Source organism: Bombus vosnesenskii, unplaced genomic scaffold (genome assembly GCF_011952255.1).
Source record: "Bombus vosnesenskii isolate JDL3184/JDL3185 unplaced genomic scaffold, Bvos_JDL3184-5_v1.1 scf7180000013357, whole genome shotgun sequence".
Classification (NCBI taxonomy): domain Eukaryota; kingdom Metazoa; phylum Arthropoda; class Insecta; order Hymenoptera; family Apidae; genus Bombus; species Bombus vosnesenskii.
In genome coordinates this window covers 143,602-163,764 of record NW_022882991.1, presented here as the reverse complement: position 1 = coordinate 163,764, position 20,163 = coordinate 143,602, and the positions used below count along the sequence as shown (strand labels likewise).

At 35.6% G+C, this 20,163-nt stretch overlaps 1 protein-coding gene across 5 annotated transcripts in view; it reads left to right on the top strand.

The window, feature by feature from the left end:
• The window catches only part of LOC117237089, a 132,728-nt gene that overhangs the window by 93,312 nt on the left and 19,253 nt on the right, over positions 1-20,163 (top strand). For 4 of the 5 annotated variants that reach the window (XM_033500704.1, XM_033500706.1, XM_033500703.1 and 1 more), the window contains one exon: positions 3,859-3,951. In XM_033500704.1, the coding sequence (XP_033356595.1) occupies positions 3,859-3,951 (93 nt within the window). Of the gene's footprint in view, positions 1-3,858; positions 3,952-14,667; positions 16,068-20,163 lie in introns of those variants that run through there. The other variant, XM_033500707.1, reaches the window with a different exon arrangement.

The window sequence follows — 20,163 nt, the reverse complement described above, 5'->3', positions numbered from 1 at the left end:
TTTTGTTTCGTTTAATACGAGTCTTTTATCTAGACGTTAAGAACAATAAGCAGTAATTAAAAGCTTGATTAAAACATTTAATTCATCTAAGAAAAGAAAACAAACAATTTTGTATTTATTTTGCGATTTTTAATAGTGTTGCTGATATTTAATATTATGTTGTTACTAATAATCCATTATATTGGCTAATACGATTATGAAGAGTTAATAAAGAAAATGATTGATAACGATAGAAAGGTAGACAAGCTTTCTTATAAAGAGATAAAATCAAAGATTGAATTTGCACAAGAGTGTCTTTTTAATTTATGAAGAATGCAAGTTTCCAGTTACTTGTATCTTTATTTTAGATTAATCTGTATGCAATGAAATTCCATTTTACGGTATATATTGAATTATAGCATAACTTGAAAAAAGAAAATTTAACAAGTTTGCAAGTCTGTAGAGGAATACATGTTTCTCTCCTCAAGACCGGTGCGTTTCATGAAGCAGTCCTGAACGAATGCTTCGGAGTCATGCAACAATAATTAGGTATTTAGCACAGTTTGCAATTGTAAAGAGTTAATGTAATTTCTATGAGACTTCCTTTTGCCGGAACGAATTAATAAAAAGAAACGCGTGATTCAATTAAGAACAACTTGAAAAAATTTGGGAAAGTATAAAGATATAAATAGAAGTTTCATTGATCAGTTGAAAGGCATAAATGGAAAATTTGGAAAATTGTAAAAGTGGACAATTTTGAGATAAAGGTTTTATGACGCTTTTACGCTACGTTAAAAGATACCGCATCAGATTTCATTAAGTAAGAGGATATTGATTGATGACTTTCGCAATGAATTATCCATTTTTTTGTAACAGAACGACAGTCATCTCTACAAACAGAATGAGTAACTGTTACCGTAACGTTTCCTCACTAATTGCTTCACACATTGATTAGTTGTCAATTAATATGTATCGAGGTGAGACCAGTAAATATTACCGTTGTTTTATAAACAACGGACCTATAGTTATTTCATTTTTCAACGATTTATCTCTACAAATTCTAAATAATTTTCTTTTTGTATTCTTAAGTGAAAAAGAAAATTAAACATAAGAGGACGTATATGTATAATCTTATAAAATTGATATAATGGCAATGTCACAAAAGTTTCACAGAACTATTCTATTTGCTTAAATAGCTTTTGCTATATAATTTTTATCTAAATATTAATTTTACGGATAAATTGCCATTCGTATTTTACATCGTCGAAATACTCGTCTTCCTTTGACTGGGGAAAAAATGAAGAGGCGCATTGAAGAGGGAAACGATTTATAACAACCAAATCGTGCACTTGTCTCTCGAGCACTGTATTTTGACTTGACCTGGAAGTCATGTTAATACGCTCCTACCCGAGGAAGGACCCTGATTCACCTGTTGGGTCTCACGAGTCTTTCAAAACACTTCCATTCAATGAAAACACTTTCCCGCATATACGTGCACACCACTTCTGGATCTTCCTTTTATGATAACGCTGGAGAAAAAAGAGAACGCCATGGATCTCGTAATACGGAACATGAATGAGGCGGGTTCAATGGATTTCTTAGGTTATACAGATCCTTTGAAAATATAATATCAGCCATTACTCTTATATATTTTATTCATTATTTATCCATATTATATTTAATCTGTGACTTTATAAAATATTTATTTGAAATATATTTGTTAGAATTATTTATTTATGAATACATTGCGGATATTAATGTATTTCTGACAAATTTAAAGGTATATAATATCCAGATATAATGAAATATTCCAAATAGAATGTTATATCAATATAGAATAGAATATTCAAAGTAGAATCGCTATAATATTTAAAATGAGGAATGAAATAAACATTGTTTATATTATCTAGCTTAAATATTATTAATTTAGAATATTTTCCAAAAATATCGTACGTTGAAACGCAAGATACACGGAATAAACCAATATTTGATGTTCTCAATTTGCCACATTATCTCTGACACACTCATAAAAATTTCTGCAGTAAAACGAACAAGATCAGATTAAAGAGTTTAAAATCTCAGAATCTGAATTAACTTTTTCTCTTCATTTCAAGGAATCAAGGATGTTACCAAAACTTGTTCTTAAGTAAATATTTTTAAAGAATTATGCAAGCACACTTTCAATCATTTCTACATTTTGCTTAACATTTGTCCTCGACTCAACCAGAGCATCGAGACGTTTGAGGAAAAAATTAATTGGAATTTACAACGCGCCGATTCTCCGTGTTTAATTGAATTAGCACAGTTTCGTAAATGAACTTCGAATCGAATTAACTTCCAATAAATTCGGAGGGAACGCGACTCACAAAAGTAGGTAGCTAGCCGCGTTCCAGTCCCATGTTTCTTCCTCCACGCAAAAATACATTACAGCTAATTAAATCGGATCCATGATATCGCGATAAACGCGCTTTATTGCGATCTCGAATTCTGCAATTAACTTAATTGCATGAAAGGCAATTTCTTTCGTCGTGTTTTTCGCTCGTCCAACAAATTATCATTTGAAGCTATTAGCCGAAAATATCGCGTTATTAGGCCATCACAATGTTTCCTCGTTTTTGTTATATTTCACTTTAACGTTGCACAAAATCTTGCTTAATAATTTTGAAACATCTTTTATTTTTATCATATAAATAGTATAGATAGAAATGTATTTTATTTAATTAATTAATGTTGAAAGAATATTATAACTAAAGTGAACTAGATTTTTTTGTACATTTACGATTTTACACAGAGAATTATTACTAGAAGTTCGATTTTGATTTTAATAATTTTAATTTTAACAGATACACGATACAGTCAGGTGATATATTAATTTCATCATTTTATTGCTTGATAATTTACCAAACGTAAGGTGTATGATTTTGAGGAGCATACCGGATATTTTAGCCTCCCAGACCGGAAAGGCGAAAATAATGTTCCGCTATGCTGCAGGACATGGCCGCGGAAATTGTGATTTACTTTCCCTCAGAATAATAATGTGCTCACGATACTGTGGACTACTATCGTGCGTGGTCAGAGTCGCATATCACACAGCATGCTGTTGTATTTACATATTACTTCCTTATATTGCATGGACATCCACACCATTGTATTTTTCATTTGTTCGATATGTCCGGATCCCAGAAATTTATTATTAGTTACTAAATCGCGATAAAAAGGAGTTGCAAAGATGTACAAAAACTGCGTATGAGATATGGTATGAAAACAATTCTGTACAAAAATGTATAATATTATAATCGTAGGAAAAATTTCCATTATACACGACCTTCGTTTTTTCAACACTGATTAAAGATTATTAGATCTGAACTGTTTTAATTTGATGTATATGAAATATAAAGAATACCTCTTTTGTTTGAAATTAGCAGATACAAAATGTTAATTATCATCAAATCGGTGATGACTTGCAATTTGAATTGTTTAAACAGAGGTACTAAATGACTAAAATTAAATTAAGTACGCATATAATACAACTAATAAATAAATATAGAAAGTATGACAGAAAATAAAATAATTCAATTCCAATATGGTTGCAATAAAACAGAAATACTATAAATTGAATCATAGAACGGTATTCCTATTGAACTATAAAAAGGTTATTGCAGAACGTACGGAACTATAAAACTTCCGTTGTTTACAATGCTCGAGGAGAAAATCCACGAAAATATACTTTACAGCTATAAAATATCTAGTTTTCAGAGCGAAAACCTCGCTATGGTATTTTCTCAGAGCTTTACGATATTTTGTCAGCGTGTACGAGTTATCGCCGTGGCGCGGGCTCAATTTTACACGCCTTTAAAAATTCATTTTCTCTTGTTTCAGGTGTTATGGCACCTCGATATCTTCCGGCGCAGTTTCAGGGAGCTTTCCGGGCACGCCTGCATGCGAGAATCCTGCATCTTTTGCGCCCTCAAGGTAAGCCAGATGGATCTTTTCCCAACATTAAAACGAGAAAAAGAGCGGGAATCTCATTAAGAACCGAGATCGTAGGACATGGCTAAATGCGTTCCTTGTGAAAGAACCTGGATAGTAGGCTGTCTCTCGTCACCGGATATTATTTACTAAAGCCCGTGATGAAACGAACAAATTGTCCGTGAAAAAAAGTATTTTTCTGAACGTTCCTTATTTACCTTGCATCTATTCCAATGGAACAAAATTACGTTGGCCTATTTGTAGAATTGGTAGCAAGAATGCGTCGAATTGAATTTATATTGTTAGTGCCTTAAGTTGTTATCTTGCATCGATAACTATATTTTGTATATTAATGTGAAAGTTAATTGCAAGTCGTAGAAATTCTTGCGTTTAATGTTTTGTGTTAATGAATGCTTTCTTCGAAGATAGATTTATGAGATTGATAATTATGTTTTGAGTCGTAGATTGGAACGATCGTGATTATATCTTGTAATAGGCGATCGAGTAGTTTTGAATGTCATACAAGATTTTATGTCTCTGGTGCTCATTTATAATTTTGTAATAATTTTTTTGTCTGAAGTAGGAGCTAAAATATTTCTATATATCGCAAGGAGAAATTACTAATTATTATTGCTAATCTTAAGTAGAGATATAGAAAATGGGGAGTAGGAAGGGCTCGATAAAGAAGCAAGTATTATACTTGCATAAGTGCTACGTTTTCAAAAACGAATGTACACATGGTATCTTGTGATAATAATGATATCTAGGTTTTTAATGTTTGAAAGCATACATAGGTCTCTTTTATAAGTTTCACATTTGCTTTAATCTTTCCTAAAGATTAATTATCTTTAGCTTATCTCTCTAATTATCTCGAATTGAAGATTTTATTTACGTATATCCTTTGAACCGAATTAAAACATGAATGGTCTAAACATAGACACAAATATTAATCTTCCTTATAAAGCTACATTCTCAGAAGCAAGATTTCAATTTTGACTCATCCAAACTAAACTCTTCTATTCAATTAAATATTAATTGATCTTTTCAAAATCCTCAAAATGACACACAATCCATAGATCAATCTAACAAAGACGATGATAATCCTAGGCAGATCTCGGTTTCATTAAAAACTGCCTTGACATCTTTACGTATCGATGAGCTTCGATGGTTCGCCAACAAAAGCGGACAGCCTTGAGTGGTTTTCGCGTGCAACGGCGTGTCAGAGACTGTGTCGCATCGAGTGATGTCGCTCGTGCGATTCCCTGGCTCCCACGACGATAATGAAAGCGCCGAGAGGGAGGAAACGGGACGCTCGAGATAAAAGTGCATACTGCATAGCCTCCGAAGCTCTCTCGAGAGCTTCAGACGAATAAGGATTGCCTTACGGTTGCCGTGTACCGTGTCCACTTCATGTTACAGCACCTATCTCCCGTAGGTAATCTAATCTTAAAGAAAAGGAGTACCTCTCTCGGTTTTATTGCCGCAGAATGAAGGTTGATGTTTACGTCGTACACATTGTGGCATTTGTCATAAAACACGAAACATCTTGGAAATAATTGTAGCATTTCTTAGAAAAGCTTTTAGAGACGTTTTAAGGAAAATTTTGAGATTGTTCGTTGTACCAAAAAAATTCGTTAAAAAAGATTAAAAAGATTGCAAACAAGATCTTAATCTTTAGTGAATGGAGAGGAGGACGACTAATAACGTTGTTGCATTTTTTAATAATTGATTATCGATTTCGTCGAGATTTTTTTTTTAGGACCGTAGTGTCGCTTGTTATTCTAGTTTTGTCAGAGAGAATTCAATGATATTGGCCGATGACACGATGCAAGTTGAAAAAGAATATGATAGCTGATTCGAGATTGATTTTCAAAGGTTTCTACAGCGAAAACTTGCAGAAATGGGAAAGGTATTACTAACGATACGTAGGCATTGAATTTTGACGACGATCATCACAATGTGGGAAAATATAATACTTTATAAGTAAAGTGCTGTGACATTAGCCTTTCTTGATCGTACTCTCTATTTTTGGATAACAATAATCTCTTACTATACGTACGTATATTCACTGTTTCAACACGAATGAGTTGCGGTTCTCTAGGTTTTGTAGTCTCTCATTGGGCTCACCGATGAAACCTGTTTGTTCATTAGTACGAAGGTGAAACTGGTAGACTGAAACTGGTTCTTTTAAAGAGTAATTGTTAGTTCTACTAGGAAATTGTAAGAAAGATTTAAAGTTGTTGAGCAGTTCCTGCATCATTGTAACGACAATGAATAAAACTTTATTCTTCTCGCATGCCAAAAGAACATACTGCCCTGAAAGGATTAAACTTCCAACAAACTGTATCAAACCGCCTCTATAAATCGCAAATAAATCGTCAAAATCTTCACGTGATCGAAAGATATTTGCACATGTCCCGTGCAATTGAACTTCGACAGAGGCAGCGATCGTAACGGGCTCTCAGACCTTTCTCCTGCGAGAAACACGTTCTCAGGTGTTCCGTGATTGGTCGAAAGAGCGGAAAGTGCCCCTCCACGTCATTACAGGTTCATTGTAGTAAACGTACAGCGAGTAACACTTCTTGGAAACCCTCGTCCTATGCATGAACCGAAACGTCGCGTCCGATGTTAGGACGTGAAAACCAAAGCGTTGGAACCTCCCAAGTGTTCTCACGGGGTTAATTAGCAATCTCGTGAGTTAATTGCCGGCAGCCAGAGGGTACCGTGTTTCGAAGCAAGTTCGCGAGAACATGTAGGCTATCCTCGGCTTGGCAGCGCTGTATAGTTTCGTGTGTCTCTTTGTTGCCATATTCTTTTTCTTTTGTTCCGTGTGATTTTGAATCCAGTAACATGTTGAAGCTAGGTTTGATATATTATATCGTTTCTTGGTCCTTTTTTGGGAGTCTTTAAACGATGGGTTAGAAGATTAGAAAGCGATCGTTAGGCAACAGAAATAGCGAATTGGACAGTTAATGATTGGGTTCTGAAGATAGGACTAATATTAGAGAGAGTTTAAGGTGAAGGTTAGGACTAATGGAACTTTCGTGCAAAAATTTTCGTTTTTACCATTTACTCTGCTTATATCCCATTGGTGTTGTTTATAATTTGATAATTTGATAACTGTTTCTCTTATTGATTCTATTGATAAAAAGTGGAAAGGGATAGAGGGCTACTGTAAATACTATAAATAAATTTATAAATATTTGTAATGTTTTGTATATGCGTTACTCGCATATGATTTATATAGAGGAAGACACCTACTACATGCTCTAAAAGTTAGGGTGAAATCAGCAACAAGATGCTTCTTTTAAATCATAAGTCTCCAAGGTGTATCGAAGGTTTTAATTTAGAGTATTGATAGTGTGGCACACGAGCTACCCACAATTTCTAGGTTAAAAAATTAAAAAGGAAGTCATGCAGTCCTGTCACGTTATGGTACACAAGCATCAAATATAAAAGTTTCTTCTGAGAAGAGGAAGTATCCCTGCATACCAGAGAAGGGGTACGTGTACCATCCAAGAATTTGACCTGACATAGCTCACGATGATTCACCAGAAACGTATTCGAAGGGTCGAAACTTCTTCAGGGTTAATACGAACCGAGACGACCCTTTACTCAACATTTGCGTTACTTCTTTGACTTTACGACTCCGAGACCTCACATACTTACATCTCACCCCTCTAAGGCATAAACATTATTACTGTAACAAACGATTATTTAACGATATTAGACCACAGCTTGCCTTCAAGCTATGAGGTACTTATTCAAAACAATCTCATATTCTAACGAAATTGAGTGCACGTGTAAAATATTATTTCATTTTATTTGTTTCTCGATTCCTAAACTTTAATCTCAGACTAACACAAATTTCCTAATTCACGAAGAATAAAATATGACTAAAAAATAGGAAAAAATAATAATTTAGAAGATTTCAGTATAATTATCATTTTCATTTGCAATTTAATCTCAAAAAAATATCGTACCCTTTAAATAAAAAGTCCAACCTAACGTCGGTGTTATATCACTGTCTAAAATTTTTCCAACTATCCACACAGATATTTCCATTAAACGTCAACTTTCTTCTGAAACTTATCACGGTACATAATGCTTAAACGCATACCATTTTTATCAAGCAAGTGGAATCACATTCGATATCAACCTAAATACATAGATCGCATTATGCTAATGAATTTATTTATTATGCCAGTACGAGCGATCCGTTATCGATGCTATCTGGGAGAAAAACGATTAAGGGCTATGGCAGTTACTGTCATCAAGGACAAGGATAATGGCCAGTCATTTCAGCCATTGGGAACTATTATCAAAGACGGTCATTCTTAGAGTCGATTAGATGAACAGTTATATTCTGCTAGACCCTTGTACGTAACACTAGAGTCCATGGAATTTGCTCTCATTTTGTCCAGCCTCGGGATTTGTGGCCGTGCGGCGTTGCGGCCGCACTGGTTACTAACACCGTGTAACTTTATTTCCGGACGTCTCGAATGATTGAACTTGTACCTTCTGACTCTGCAGAAAATCCTCCCCACTTGGTTCTTCAGCTTCGGGTGCCGTTGCACAATCGAAGTAATTTTATTCGAAAAATTCTATGAGTTACGAGTTATCAGTATCAATAGATTCTTTTGCACGGAAAATGAATTTCTAACTTCTGCGAAGTCACTAATATTAGTAAATATTAACTTATCGTAGAGAACCTTAGATCATTAAGAGCCTTAGTCGTTGCAGTACATTACTTTTGTTTTTATCGCTGGTCAGATGATATTACAGTGGCACAGTTTTCATGGTACATGATCAAGTATTACTGAGATTTTTGTCGCTATTAACGGACGCTTTTGAACAGGTGTTTTCTATCTCAAGGAAGCACATAAATTCTTCCTGTTTTCGGTGGCTAATGGTTTTTTGATGTTCTGCGAGTAAAAGGTGGGTCAGTTTTTAGAAAGTTCATGGTCGAAGATCGTGGTCTAGCATCACACAATTGTCAAAATCGTGGCTTCCATGTGTAAATCTTGTCCTTTTGCAGGCATATACCGGTATTCGTCCTATTAGCTTTGTAATTTCGTCATGGTTCGAATAATACATTAATAATGATTAAATAAGCTTGATTTTGAGTACGTGAATATAATTATACATCACGATATTAATAGTATCATGTTAGTAATTATACGTAATAAATTTCGCAAATTTAAAACAACATACCAATTTCCTGACTGTATATTACTGATAATAACCATGATAATATATCTGCGAATAACACGGAGGAGAAAATTTCATAACTTGCTCCATTTCATAATAAACTGGTAAATCTATTTATCAAGAAGCAAGTATTATTCACTCATAAAGTTAGGGAACCACTTATGATTCAAAGAAAAATCAAACGGTATAAATGAATTTCCTTTTTTGGTATTTTCTTTTTTGCGCTAACCTGATAATTAATTTCCGCTGTTAAGGCGCACGTTGTACTCGTAGGCGTTGTATCATTTTCCGCAAACAAGTTCGCTCGTTCCAATATTTTAAACTCGTATCTTACAATGAAAGTCTCCTTATCCAGCTCTATTCACTTCTCGTTATTATTTAATAACCACGAAACGTGGGTAGCCACGCTCGTACGCGTAACTCAAGTAGTCGCTTGAGACGCGTAGGTTTCGTAGTATGTATTTCCTTCTTCCTAAACAAAATAGCATATTAAACGAAGTCTCCGCACGAAACGCTTGTTGTATGAATATTTAAACAGAAACGATGCTTCCTACGCTTCGAATCTCGACGATCGTCGCCGGAAACCACGCTCGCTTTTATCGGCTTCTCGAGAATTTCTTCACGATGATTTCGTGGATTGTTGTTATTTATTGTTTTCGTGGATTATTATTATTATTATATGCACGAAATTCGTTGTTCCAGACGTTAATAACAACGTTAGGTCTTTAATCTTGTCCTGATCTTCGAGTTTTCACGTTCCAATTTTGTTCTTGCCTCAGCGAATAAAAAAGGCTTTCAATATTTTGAAAAATGCTCAGTGCAAGCGGTTTGAACGTCTGAATATTTAAAAATTTGAATACTCGGATATTTTTTAATCGAAGTAGACGAAAATTAAAATATTTGGAGATTCGGAAGTTTGTACAAGTTTGATAACTTGTAATTTGGATACTTGGAAATTTGAATATTCAGAAATCCGAGTATTTGAAGACAGTGGAAATTTAAATATTGGGAAAGTTGAAACTTTGTAGATATCGATATTTGAAAATTCAACATGTTAAGAATTTCAAAGTTTGAAAATTGAAGAATTCAGAGATCTGAAGATTTCAAAATTCAAAGATTTATAAATCATTGAATGAACGATCAATGGCAGAATAATGCTACCACCACGAGAGGACGCGATTCGGTCAGGTATATTCAAGCGTAGCTGCGACCACCTTTTCCGTCCGCTATACTTTTTCGTGTCGAGGCTCTCGTAGGCCCCGTTCCTTTGTGTGTTGGTGACACAGGGCCCAATCGTATCTTGTACATCAGGGCCTGGATACGTAGAACTGGCTTTTGTCCCAGTACTCGTAGTACGGGTCTCTCGTATTCTCGTACGATTCACGTACACCTTCAAGACCACACGGAACCGTTCCTCGTGACTGGAGTAGTTCTACGAGAGGAGCGGTGGACCGCAGGCAGGGGCGTACGGAGTAATTTCAACGCGTGGTCGTGTAGAAGCTGGAGCACAGAGCTTGCTCTCTCATGCAAATAAACTGCCTGACCCAACGGGGCGAGTCGTCTCCTTTTTTGCACGTCTGTGTCGTTATCTAGAACTAAATGTCATATTACATTTGCATAAATGTTGCAAGCAAACTGTTCAGATTTTCTTAAACATATAGTAATTTTAGATTATGAACGTATGAACATTTGATAGGTCGATATTCTGCCCTGTTCAGAGAGTTACAAAGTTTTTGCGTTAATAATATTAGAGTTTGTTATTTGGACATAAAAATGGGGGAATAGGAATAAAACTTAAAGGAACATAACGATGATAATTCTCAACGTGATGGCCTCTTTTTCTTTGGTTAGGATTACGGGCTATTAAGTCTTTTTTTTTTTGTACTTCAAGTATGTCGAAGTGGATAATGGTAATGTAGTTTAAAAATTCTTGGAAGAACAGGTACTCTTTGATAGTATAGTTCATGTTGGTCAGAATAGTTGTTTTAGAGATTTATAAAGGGGATTACTTAATTGTCCAAGAGCTGGATTTATTTGTTCTTTGCACGTGTAGGTTACGTGTGGTAGATAAGGAATTGTGTCAGCCTGTTTTATGTGCTTTGATAACAACGCCTCGGTGATTAGAACTTTCTCCGATGATGTAATTCTTCAGGTTTAGTTTAAGTTACCTAAATCGTACGCGTTTGCCAAGAATCACTTCGCTGCTACATTTCCTTGGTGAATAATTAGATTGCTTTTCATTTTTGTAAAATTTATACTCAGTATATTTTCTATTTAATATACCAGTTAGATAAAGCGTATTTGCTTGAATTTTTGAAAATTAGCTTGATTCTGTCTGTGTTTTAGAGCTCATCCTTTAATCTAACCTTCGCGGCAACACCTGTTCCCAACCCTCTTTTTAAACATATGTCCTGGCCCTAGAATATTCTTCGATAAGAATCATCGTTGTACAGACACAGGTTACTACAAAATTTTATTACAAATTCACTCTCCCTTTATCAACTTTTTTCTTTGACAAAACAATTTTGCTACCTGCTTTTCGCATTTTGAAAACTTCGATTAAGTGAAATGCCAATAAAACACAGTGAGAGATAATAATTCTTTGCTTATTCAACGCGAATTTAAACAAACCCAAACTTAAATAATCGCTGAATTCAACACCAATTTATCTATTCAAAATTCTATCAAACTCTCTAAAATCCTTCTTTCATCCAATTAAAAATCTTCCGATCTTTAAACCAATTCAGAAACTAAATAATTCAAAACGGATACGTGAAAACTATTGTCAATAGTTCCTCGATCCGGAAGTCTGCCAAAATCTTTAAAATATTTCACATAGCAAACAAAAAAAAGCAAAAGTGCTTTTAATAAAAATTATCCAGTCATCGAACCACCTTTTACAGAATTTTTTAATAATCAAACTATCACTCGAACAATTCCACCAAATTTTCCAAAATCTCTTGCCGAAATAATAATTACGAAAGGAATCGCTCAAACAAGAATTGTCGAATCATCGAACCATCTCTCGAAAGGAGCACAAATCTGAAGAAATGAGGCCACTGAAGAGCCTCAGGAATACAGTCCTGGTTGGGCCGGCGGTCGGCCAGGTTGGTGAACGTAGGACAGCTAACCAGGTGACGTCATTGGCTTCTCGGATCTATGTAGGGCCCGTGTCGTCGGTAGGGGAAAGAAGAGGGGCCAGCGTGGCGAGAAACAAGAGGAAGAAAGACGAAACGAAGGGTGGGAGTTGTTCTCCGGCACAGTGTGAGCCGTTGCTTTCAGGTACGAGCGCACGGCGCCGCGTGCAGGTAGTCTCGTGTTCGTCCTCCACGTTTCTCGACGCGATCGAACCTTTCCGCCCGATTCAACACGATTTCTCGGTCTTTAACGTCAACCCTCGCGATATCCAAATGTATATTTCATATTCCATATATATTCCATATACTCCATATACTGAAAACATCGAATAGAAGAGTGTTGAAGCGTCAAACGGTGGTATTGTGCTTTCTTCGTATCGCGGGCTGTTTCGGCTACTTTCTTCAATGAAGTATAAAAACGAAGTTTCAACGCGTGAAAGACTGGCGAATCTAAGAATTTAAAAATCCATTGCATGGAAGAGCGTTGTTGCGTGGAATGTTGATACCGTGCGTTCATCCTATCGCGAGGTTGCTTCGGATACTCCTCGATGAAGGATAAAAACGAAGTTTCAACGTGCAAAAGACTATTGAATTTAAAGAAACGTCTTCGGAGAAGTTGATGTTATTGTATGGATCTTTGTAATGGCAGAGTGGATGTTTTGTGGAAGTTGGCGAAGGAACAAGTTACCGTTGATCGTGGTTTCATAGTGTTTACGTGAGCTGAGTCGGCTGCAATTTAACGGAGGCAGCGATTTTTCTGTGGTTTGACGAAGGAAACGCTGGAGATCTCTTGAATAAGTAGCTTGATCGCTGCCAAGTGCGTCTTAGATTGTTTAGAGCGAGGCTGATGCGTCGCAGCTAAGAGACAGTAGGATTGAAACGTTAAGCGTGAAACTGGCTTTTTAAAATCTCTCCTGGACTTTGTACGTCAATTTATAAATCTTTTATAAAGATTGTAAAGCGAAATTGACGTGGACGAAGCGTTCAATGAATAATCTACCACTTCTCTAATTTCTATTAAAGAGAATTTGTATCTGAAAAAAGATGTAGATTGTCCTTTGTGTTTAAAGAAGATCGACAGACAAATATCTAATACGTTAATAATTATTCTCAAGAATTTGTGAATCTGAGATTATTAATCGATTTATAGACGTTTACTATCGTTCCTAAGTTTCATCAAGGGGCATTTACATTTGAAGAGAACATAAACAGTTGGATACTTAATACAGGTTTTTCTTATGAATCTATGAATTCTCGAGTGTCGATCGAGACGTGCCAGCGAGAATTTTAAAGAAACCATGTCGGGGAAGGAACGGAGCACGTGGCACGCTGAAGTGGAACGAACGAATCGGGGGAGAGACGCAACGAGTCGTTAACGCCCGGAAGAGAGGTTTCCTACCGAGTCAGGTAGAATATTCTAAAACGCTTCCTCGTTATTACGAATACAATACTCGATGATTTTCTGTATTCAATTAGAAAAAAATGCAAAATTATTAAACATCGTATTATCGTGAGCGGAGAAACAGTTTTATCAAAGAGAATCTACCACGCTCCCTCGAAGAATATTTATCTTGGAAGAAAAGTTCCCAAGCTAAAGGGGAAAGAAGCTATGCGGGATTTATTCAGAGTGTGAAAGACCACTAAGCTTCGTAGATCGAAGCGGTGACTTCACTTGCCAAACGAGTTTATGTTTTTAATCGAGTCTACGACTCGTCTGGCAACGGGTTCTCCCTCGGTACATCCGGCATGCAATTGCTGGATACGAATCCTCCTTGGGTATTCGCGGAGGATCATCTACCGGGCTCCCTTTCACGACGTGGCCACCTATTTCCCGTCTGTAAACGCGTTTCTTTCTTGCCTTTCCTTCCGTAAAAAAGCACCAGCCTCGTGCCATTCAGCGACTACGGAGGTTCTCGTCAATATCGTATCCGATAATTTAAATATCGCTTGATACATTGGCCCACACGTAGCAGAAGGTTAAATCGTTCCAAATTTTGCAGCAAGAACATTGATTTATAGGATGATACTAAATTGAGAGCTACTAGCGAGGAGTAGCGTCGAGAATAGCCGAGAAGTGGAAGTTTTGATTAAGTTTTCCCGAAATTATTCTTAATTTATGGAACGATGCTAAAGTAAGAAATATCAGGGAAAGTAAAATAGTACTCGAAATATCTGAAAAAGGTAGAGAATTAATAATTGAATTACTCGAAACGTCGCAGTAAGTCATTTTTAATTGAGAGACGCTGAAGAAGCTAAAATAGTATTAAAAGTATCTGAAGAATAAAAAATATAATTAAGTTGTATCAAATCGATTTTAATTTAAATATATCAATTTATAAAATAGGAAATATTAAAAAGATTAAGATAGTACCCACCATAAGTGGAAATCTTGATGAAATTGAGCGAAAAATTGCAGTAAGTCGATACTAAACTAAAGATTACTAAAGAAGATTACTAAAGTGATATCAAGAATATTTAAAAAGTGTGAGTTTTAATGAAACTTGGATTTTATTTTCAACATGAAACTTTTATATATATCTTGTGTTGCTGTAAACTATAATAACGTTAGAAGAGAGGTAGAAAGTCAATAGGAAGAATTACAAGGTGTTATTGGAATCGAGAGGAAAAAAGGGATCGACGAGGGACACAAAAGGAAGAGAAGGTCCTGCGTGGCAAGTGCAACGAGCGGATTAAGCGGACTAACGAATCGCGTGTGTAGACACTGCAAACAGAACTATCTCTCCGCGAGAGGATCAGAGAGAGGAACTCGGCAGAGTGAGAATTTGTATTTGCTCGTGACCAGTCGTAGAGGCATGACACTCGGCCCGAACGTCGCTCTTATCTCGATTTTCAAACGCAATTTCGCGCTGGGTGTGTTTCCACCGTTACGTGATTCCGTGTGCTTTGCGAACTCTAGAAGAATTTCGTTGACTGTGCGTTGAGTTTCAGCAAAAATTTTTACCAGAGACAATCGTATAGGTTTTGTTGGCAGAAAAACAACTTTTTTAATTTCGATATACCTTGAAGATTCATTATTTACACGACACATACGATAATTAGAGAGAATTATTTTCTGAATTTTATTCTTAGAAATGATTTTTGTCAGAATTACTGTGAGAAATGTAGTTGCTTATCCTGAACGTTGTAGAAGAAGATAATAATTGAAAAGCAATTTAAAAAACTGTATGAATGGAATAAAAATGAGAAGTGACTAAAAGAGAAAAACAAATTACTATTAAATGTTTGAACGAATAGCAATTTAAAGAACGTATAATATATTCGACTAAAGAATGCGTGAACATTCTAAAGAAGTGACTAAAGAAAATAGACTTAGTAAATTTTTAAAAAGGTGATTTTAAAATGAAACGACGAAGATCACGTTTCGTTTTGCGGATTGATCATCACAGAAGAAAGTATAATTAATCTCAAAGGATTTCTGGAAGAATATCGAAACGAGGGTGCTCTTTGAGCATCGTTTAGTAAAAGATGAGACGAGTAGACTCGAAACGATTTTGAGAGGTGACGTTTTAAGATGAAACGGAGACACTTGTAGTCAGTTTCTGCGGTCGAGAGATATTGCGGAAGAAAATGTTGAAGTGGATAAAAGTTCGCCAGGACGCGTCGGCGACGCCGACGTCGCTCGATCACGAAAAGAAAGACGAGGTAGTGGCAAAGGTCGAAGTTGAAGAAGCGACGAAAGAAGAGGAGGAAGACAGTGGAATGGAAAGGGAGGATACGCCATCCAACATCGAGTTGAACGATCTACGAAAAGTATGCTAAATCGTATAATTAACGCAACATTTCCTTGAAAGATCCCGTACATTATTTTGTCACCACTTCTTGGAAAAAACTAAAATTGGCTTCAACTTTTATCCTGTTGATAGCTGCAGATCAAAATATGCAAATTTATAAACTTCTTTGTTAAGATAAAGCATACAAATTTTTGATTTTCTCACAATTCTCTTGCGTTTCCTTATGATCGTTATTTTCTTAATGCATCGTCGATTTGTCAGAAGGATGACACAACTAGGAGATGTAAATTTCTGAAGAATTCGATTTGAAATAGAAAGTTGGAAATAGAAAAAGATTAATAACTCAGTCATCTAGTCATGAAAAAATTCTCTTTGTTTTAAATTATCACTCTTTCATCGCACCAACGACACAGATACATATTCTGGAAATGTTGTCACGTAACTTAGGTCTGGATCTGTCAATATTTTTTGTACCTTCTTAAAGAAAGTTAATGGACACGTCTTTTTTTCTTTAAAATGCATTAAGACTGGCAAGATAAGAATTAGTGGTTCTGTGCACGGAAGCATTCGAAGCAATACACATGGCTCCTCTTTAAAATGTCGTTAGCGTTCGATTTCTTGTGCTCCTAGCACTTGAACAGATTTCCCATACCATTCACAATTCTGTCTTCTTTCGTCAAGATTCGATGTAGAGATTGGGCAATGTCTAACTGAAATATTTAAAATGGGATAATCAGTAAACCTCAACTCGTAAGAATTTTCAACTCAAAAGGGAGCATTTATTTATTTCTACTTTTGATACAATAATTCTCTAAACGCAGTATTAAATACGAATGCCATCTTTTCATAAAATTAAACGAACAACTTCTTCATCGATAATTTCTTTCAAATCGGACTCAAAATAACTTTCAACATTCTTCCACTCGTACTCTTATGAACTTCAATTGAAACAACTTTCAAGTGTCAAAAAGCACATCAAATGAAACTAGTGTGCCATTTTCCTGTAAATCAAGCTCGCATTGGATCTCTATTAATTATACTCATCAATAGTTGCTTTGAAATTGCATCAGAAAGAATTTTCAATATTCTTTCATTCCCATAGCTATAAATCACAATTAAACCAACTTTCAAGTGTCAAAAAGCACTCCGAACGAAATTAGTCCATTGATTTCCTATAAGTCAATCTCTAACAACTCGTTTTCACCAGACTATGCGATCAATCACAATTAAAACAATTTTCAGATATCGAGAAATACAGGGAATGAAATTAGTCCATCTATTTGCTATAAATCAAATTTACGTGATAAATCTTAGAACAGTGTCGCTTTCATTGATCGATTTCACTGACGCGGCAAAGTAGTTTCAGCGAGCGGGCTAGTTTTTTTTCGACGTACCAGACTAACAGGTAACCTGCTTCCAACAGGTACGATACCTTTGTCGATGCACGTGGTGGACGTCCAGACAGACTATCGTCGTCTTTATGTCGACCAAAGTAAGCAGAGTCGTACCATATCTGTCACTTCCATTACCGCCGTCTTCCTCTCGCGGCACTCGATACTCATTGAACGACTTTCATTGAAAAATTTCACCAGGCATTTGCGGTTCTTTGGGTTTGACGATAGCGCGTGCATCGAGTTTTCTTGGGGCGAGTAGGAGTGACAGTTAAAGGACAAGGTTTGCTTTCTCCTGATTAATAACTAGTTTTGTGCCGGATCTTGGATAGTTAATATCTTGAACCGCAATAGTAGATTTCATTGGAACTCGATTTTCTATAAGATTTCTATGATGATGATTGGGTTTCTATCATGTATTGAAAGTATATTAAAGATTCCTTATTTCTACATTTGTAACCATTTTTGGTTGATGTAGTTGTAATAATTCATACTAATGGATGTTAGTCGTTGTAACAATTATTCGATCTTTAGTAGATAGTGAGAAGAACAGGGGAGGAAATTCTGGGAAATAGAATGTTGATTACGTTCTTGTTTCTATTATCAACTAGGTGCAATAGAATTGGAATGAAATAACTACATAAATATAAGTAACAGAATCATTGGTTTGCTGGTATGTAGTGGACCGATTCAAAGATTAGGAAAATTAAAGTAAAATTTATTAGATAAAAAGCCTAATGTATATATCAAATTGTTTCTTGTGAAATAAAAGAAAGATATAAAGATTAAATTCTGCTATTTTTATGAATCAAGCTTACAAAATATTTTTACAAAATCTATAGATGCATTTTCTTAATTTTCATTTCAATTAATACAACACATCAAGATCGTAACACTTTTTATCCAATTTATAAATATATTTATCTTCGTACTTCGTAATGAGAAGTCTTTACGATTCATGCTATTACATATCAGATATCGTTTTCCATCCGAAACCAAATGATCAATCGGCTGATCGATCACAAACATCCCTCACAAAGAATCTTACGCTACGCAGCTATTACACGGTTGCGTAGCGCTGTTTGCTTTTTTGTTTTTTGCCTTTCGTTAACATTTTTCTCGTCGTTGCGTCTGGAAGTGCTGCACGCGTTGAGCAAGCAGCCCGAAGCGGTGCGTACTGCCAACTTTCTACGTATGACCACCAATCGGTCGAGGATTAGTTACGAAACTAACTCGTTTGCCATAGTCTCGCGCGAAATCGCCATTTATTCGCGGTATTTTTGCACAATCTTTCAGAGAACACATCTTTGGATACGCAACACATACACGACAAAAAAGGCGATTAACATATTCAGCGCTAAAACATTTTTCGTAACGTACTTACTGACGCGTCTAGAGAAAAAGCTTCGTTTACTAATATGAGAATCTTTTTACCGCGTATTTATAAAATTTATATCACATGTGGCATAGAAATGACTTGTGTATCGGAATCTGGAAATTTCTGTTGCTACGTTTTAAGATAATGAAAAAAGTGGCAAGATATGGTGTACTATGCCATAATGTTACGTTAAATAAGAAACTACCCGAATTTATTAAAATTCGAATATTCAACGTTTCGAAATTTTTGTTTCCACGATATTTCTCGAAACACGAGCGAACGCACAATGCAACATTGCACTCACAATTTAACACGATCATTTACAATTTACAACATTTTTAAGAAATGTCATTTCTTTATCAAGATTAATAAATAAGCGGTATTAAGTTTGAAAGTCGTGAAGAAACGATAACAAGTAAATACATAATAAATTTCTAGCGAATTTAAATGTTCAGAAATTTATAGAATGCATGTAACATGCAAAAGTAGATGAGATATCCAAAGTAAAATATCTAGAAATCTAAACGAGTCTTCATTTAGTTCGTATAAGTTTCTTTAGCTGCATTCATGAAAATACGAATTTGCATAAACGTTCTTAGTCCATAAACAACTATGTACTCCTACTTATACTCTATTTGGCTTGCACGCGTTCAATCGTATATACCCAAGCATAGTGTGGAAAAGAGTTCGCCAAAATTGGCAATTGATGACTCTCTATGACCGAAGACGTTCGCAGCGAACGTTTCGAAATTCGGTTCTAGCTCGTTCCTTCATTCATGTCGAGGTGATATGCTGATTAGGGTAAAGAAACGGATCGCTCGTACGATCGTTTAAAAGTACGAGGATTTCGTTCAGGTTGCCGATCTGATTTACATACACGGGATTTGCATACGTTTACGTAACGGGAAATTGAGAGTGCGTGGGCGTTATGAGTTTCCTTTTACATTCGCCATTCGGGACTTGATGCACAGTGGAACAACTTGGTGCTGTACTTTCGTCAATTCTGCGTTTGCTCATGATACTTGTGACGTATTTTGCTGGTGAAACAGTAACGTTGCGTTGAACGTAATATAGTATTTGACAGTACAAAGTGGTGGCGTGAATTAATATTTGTACAATGTATTTGTATTGTGTTTTCTGCGTGGCAATAGAATTATTCTCGTGAGGTAAAGTATTTGTATAATATGTAATATATTCTCTGTGATAATAGAATTATTTTTTTTAAGGCAGAGTGTAAAATTGATTAGAATTTGCCTATAGAACTGTATAGAACTGTATAGAATTTGTTATTTTTCTCGCAGCAATTTTAAACTTCCTGTCCTGTTGCAAGGGCATATTTCAATATT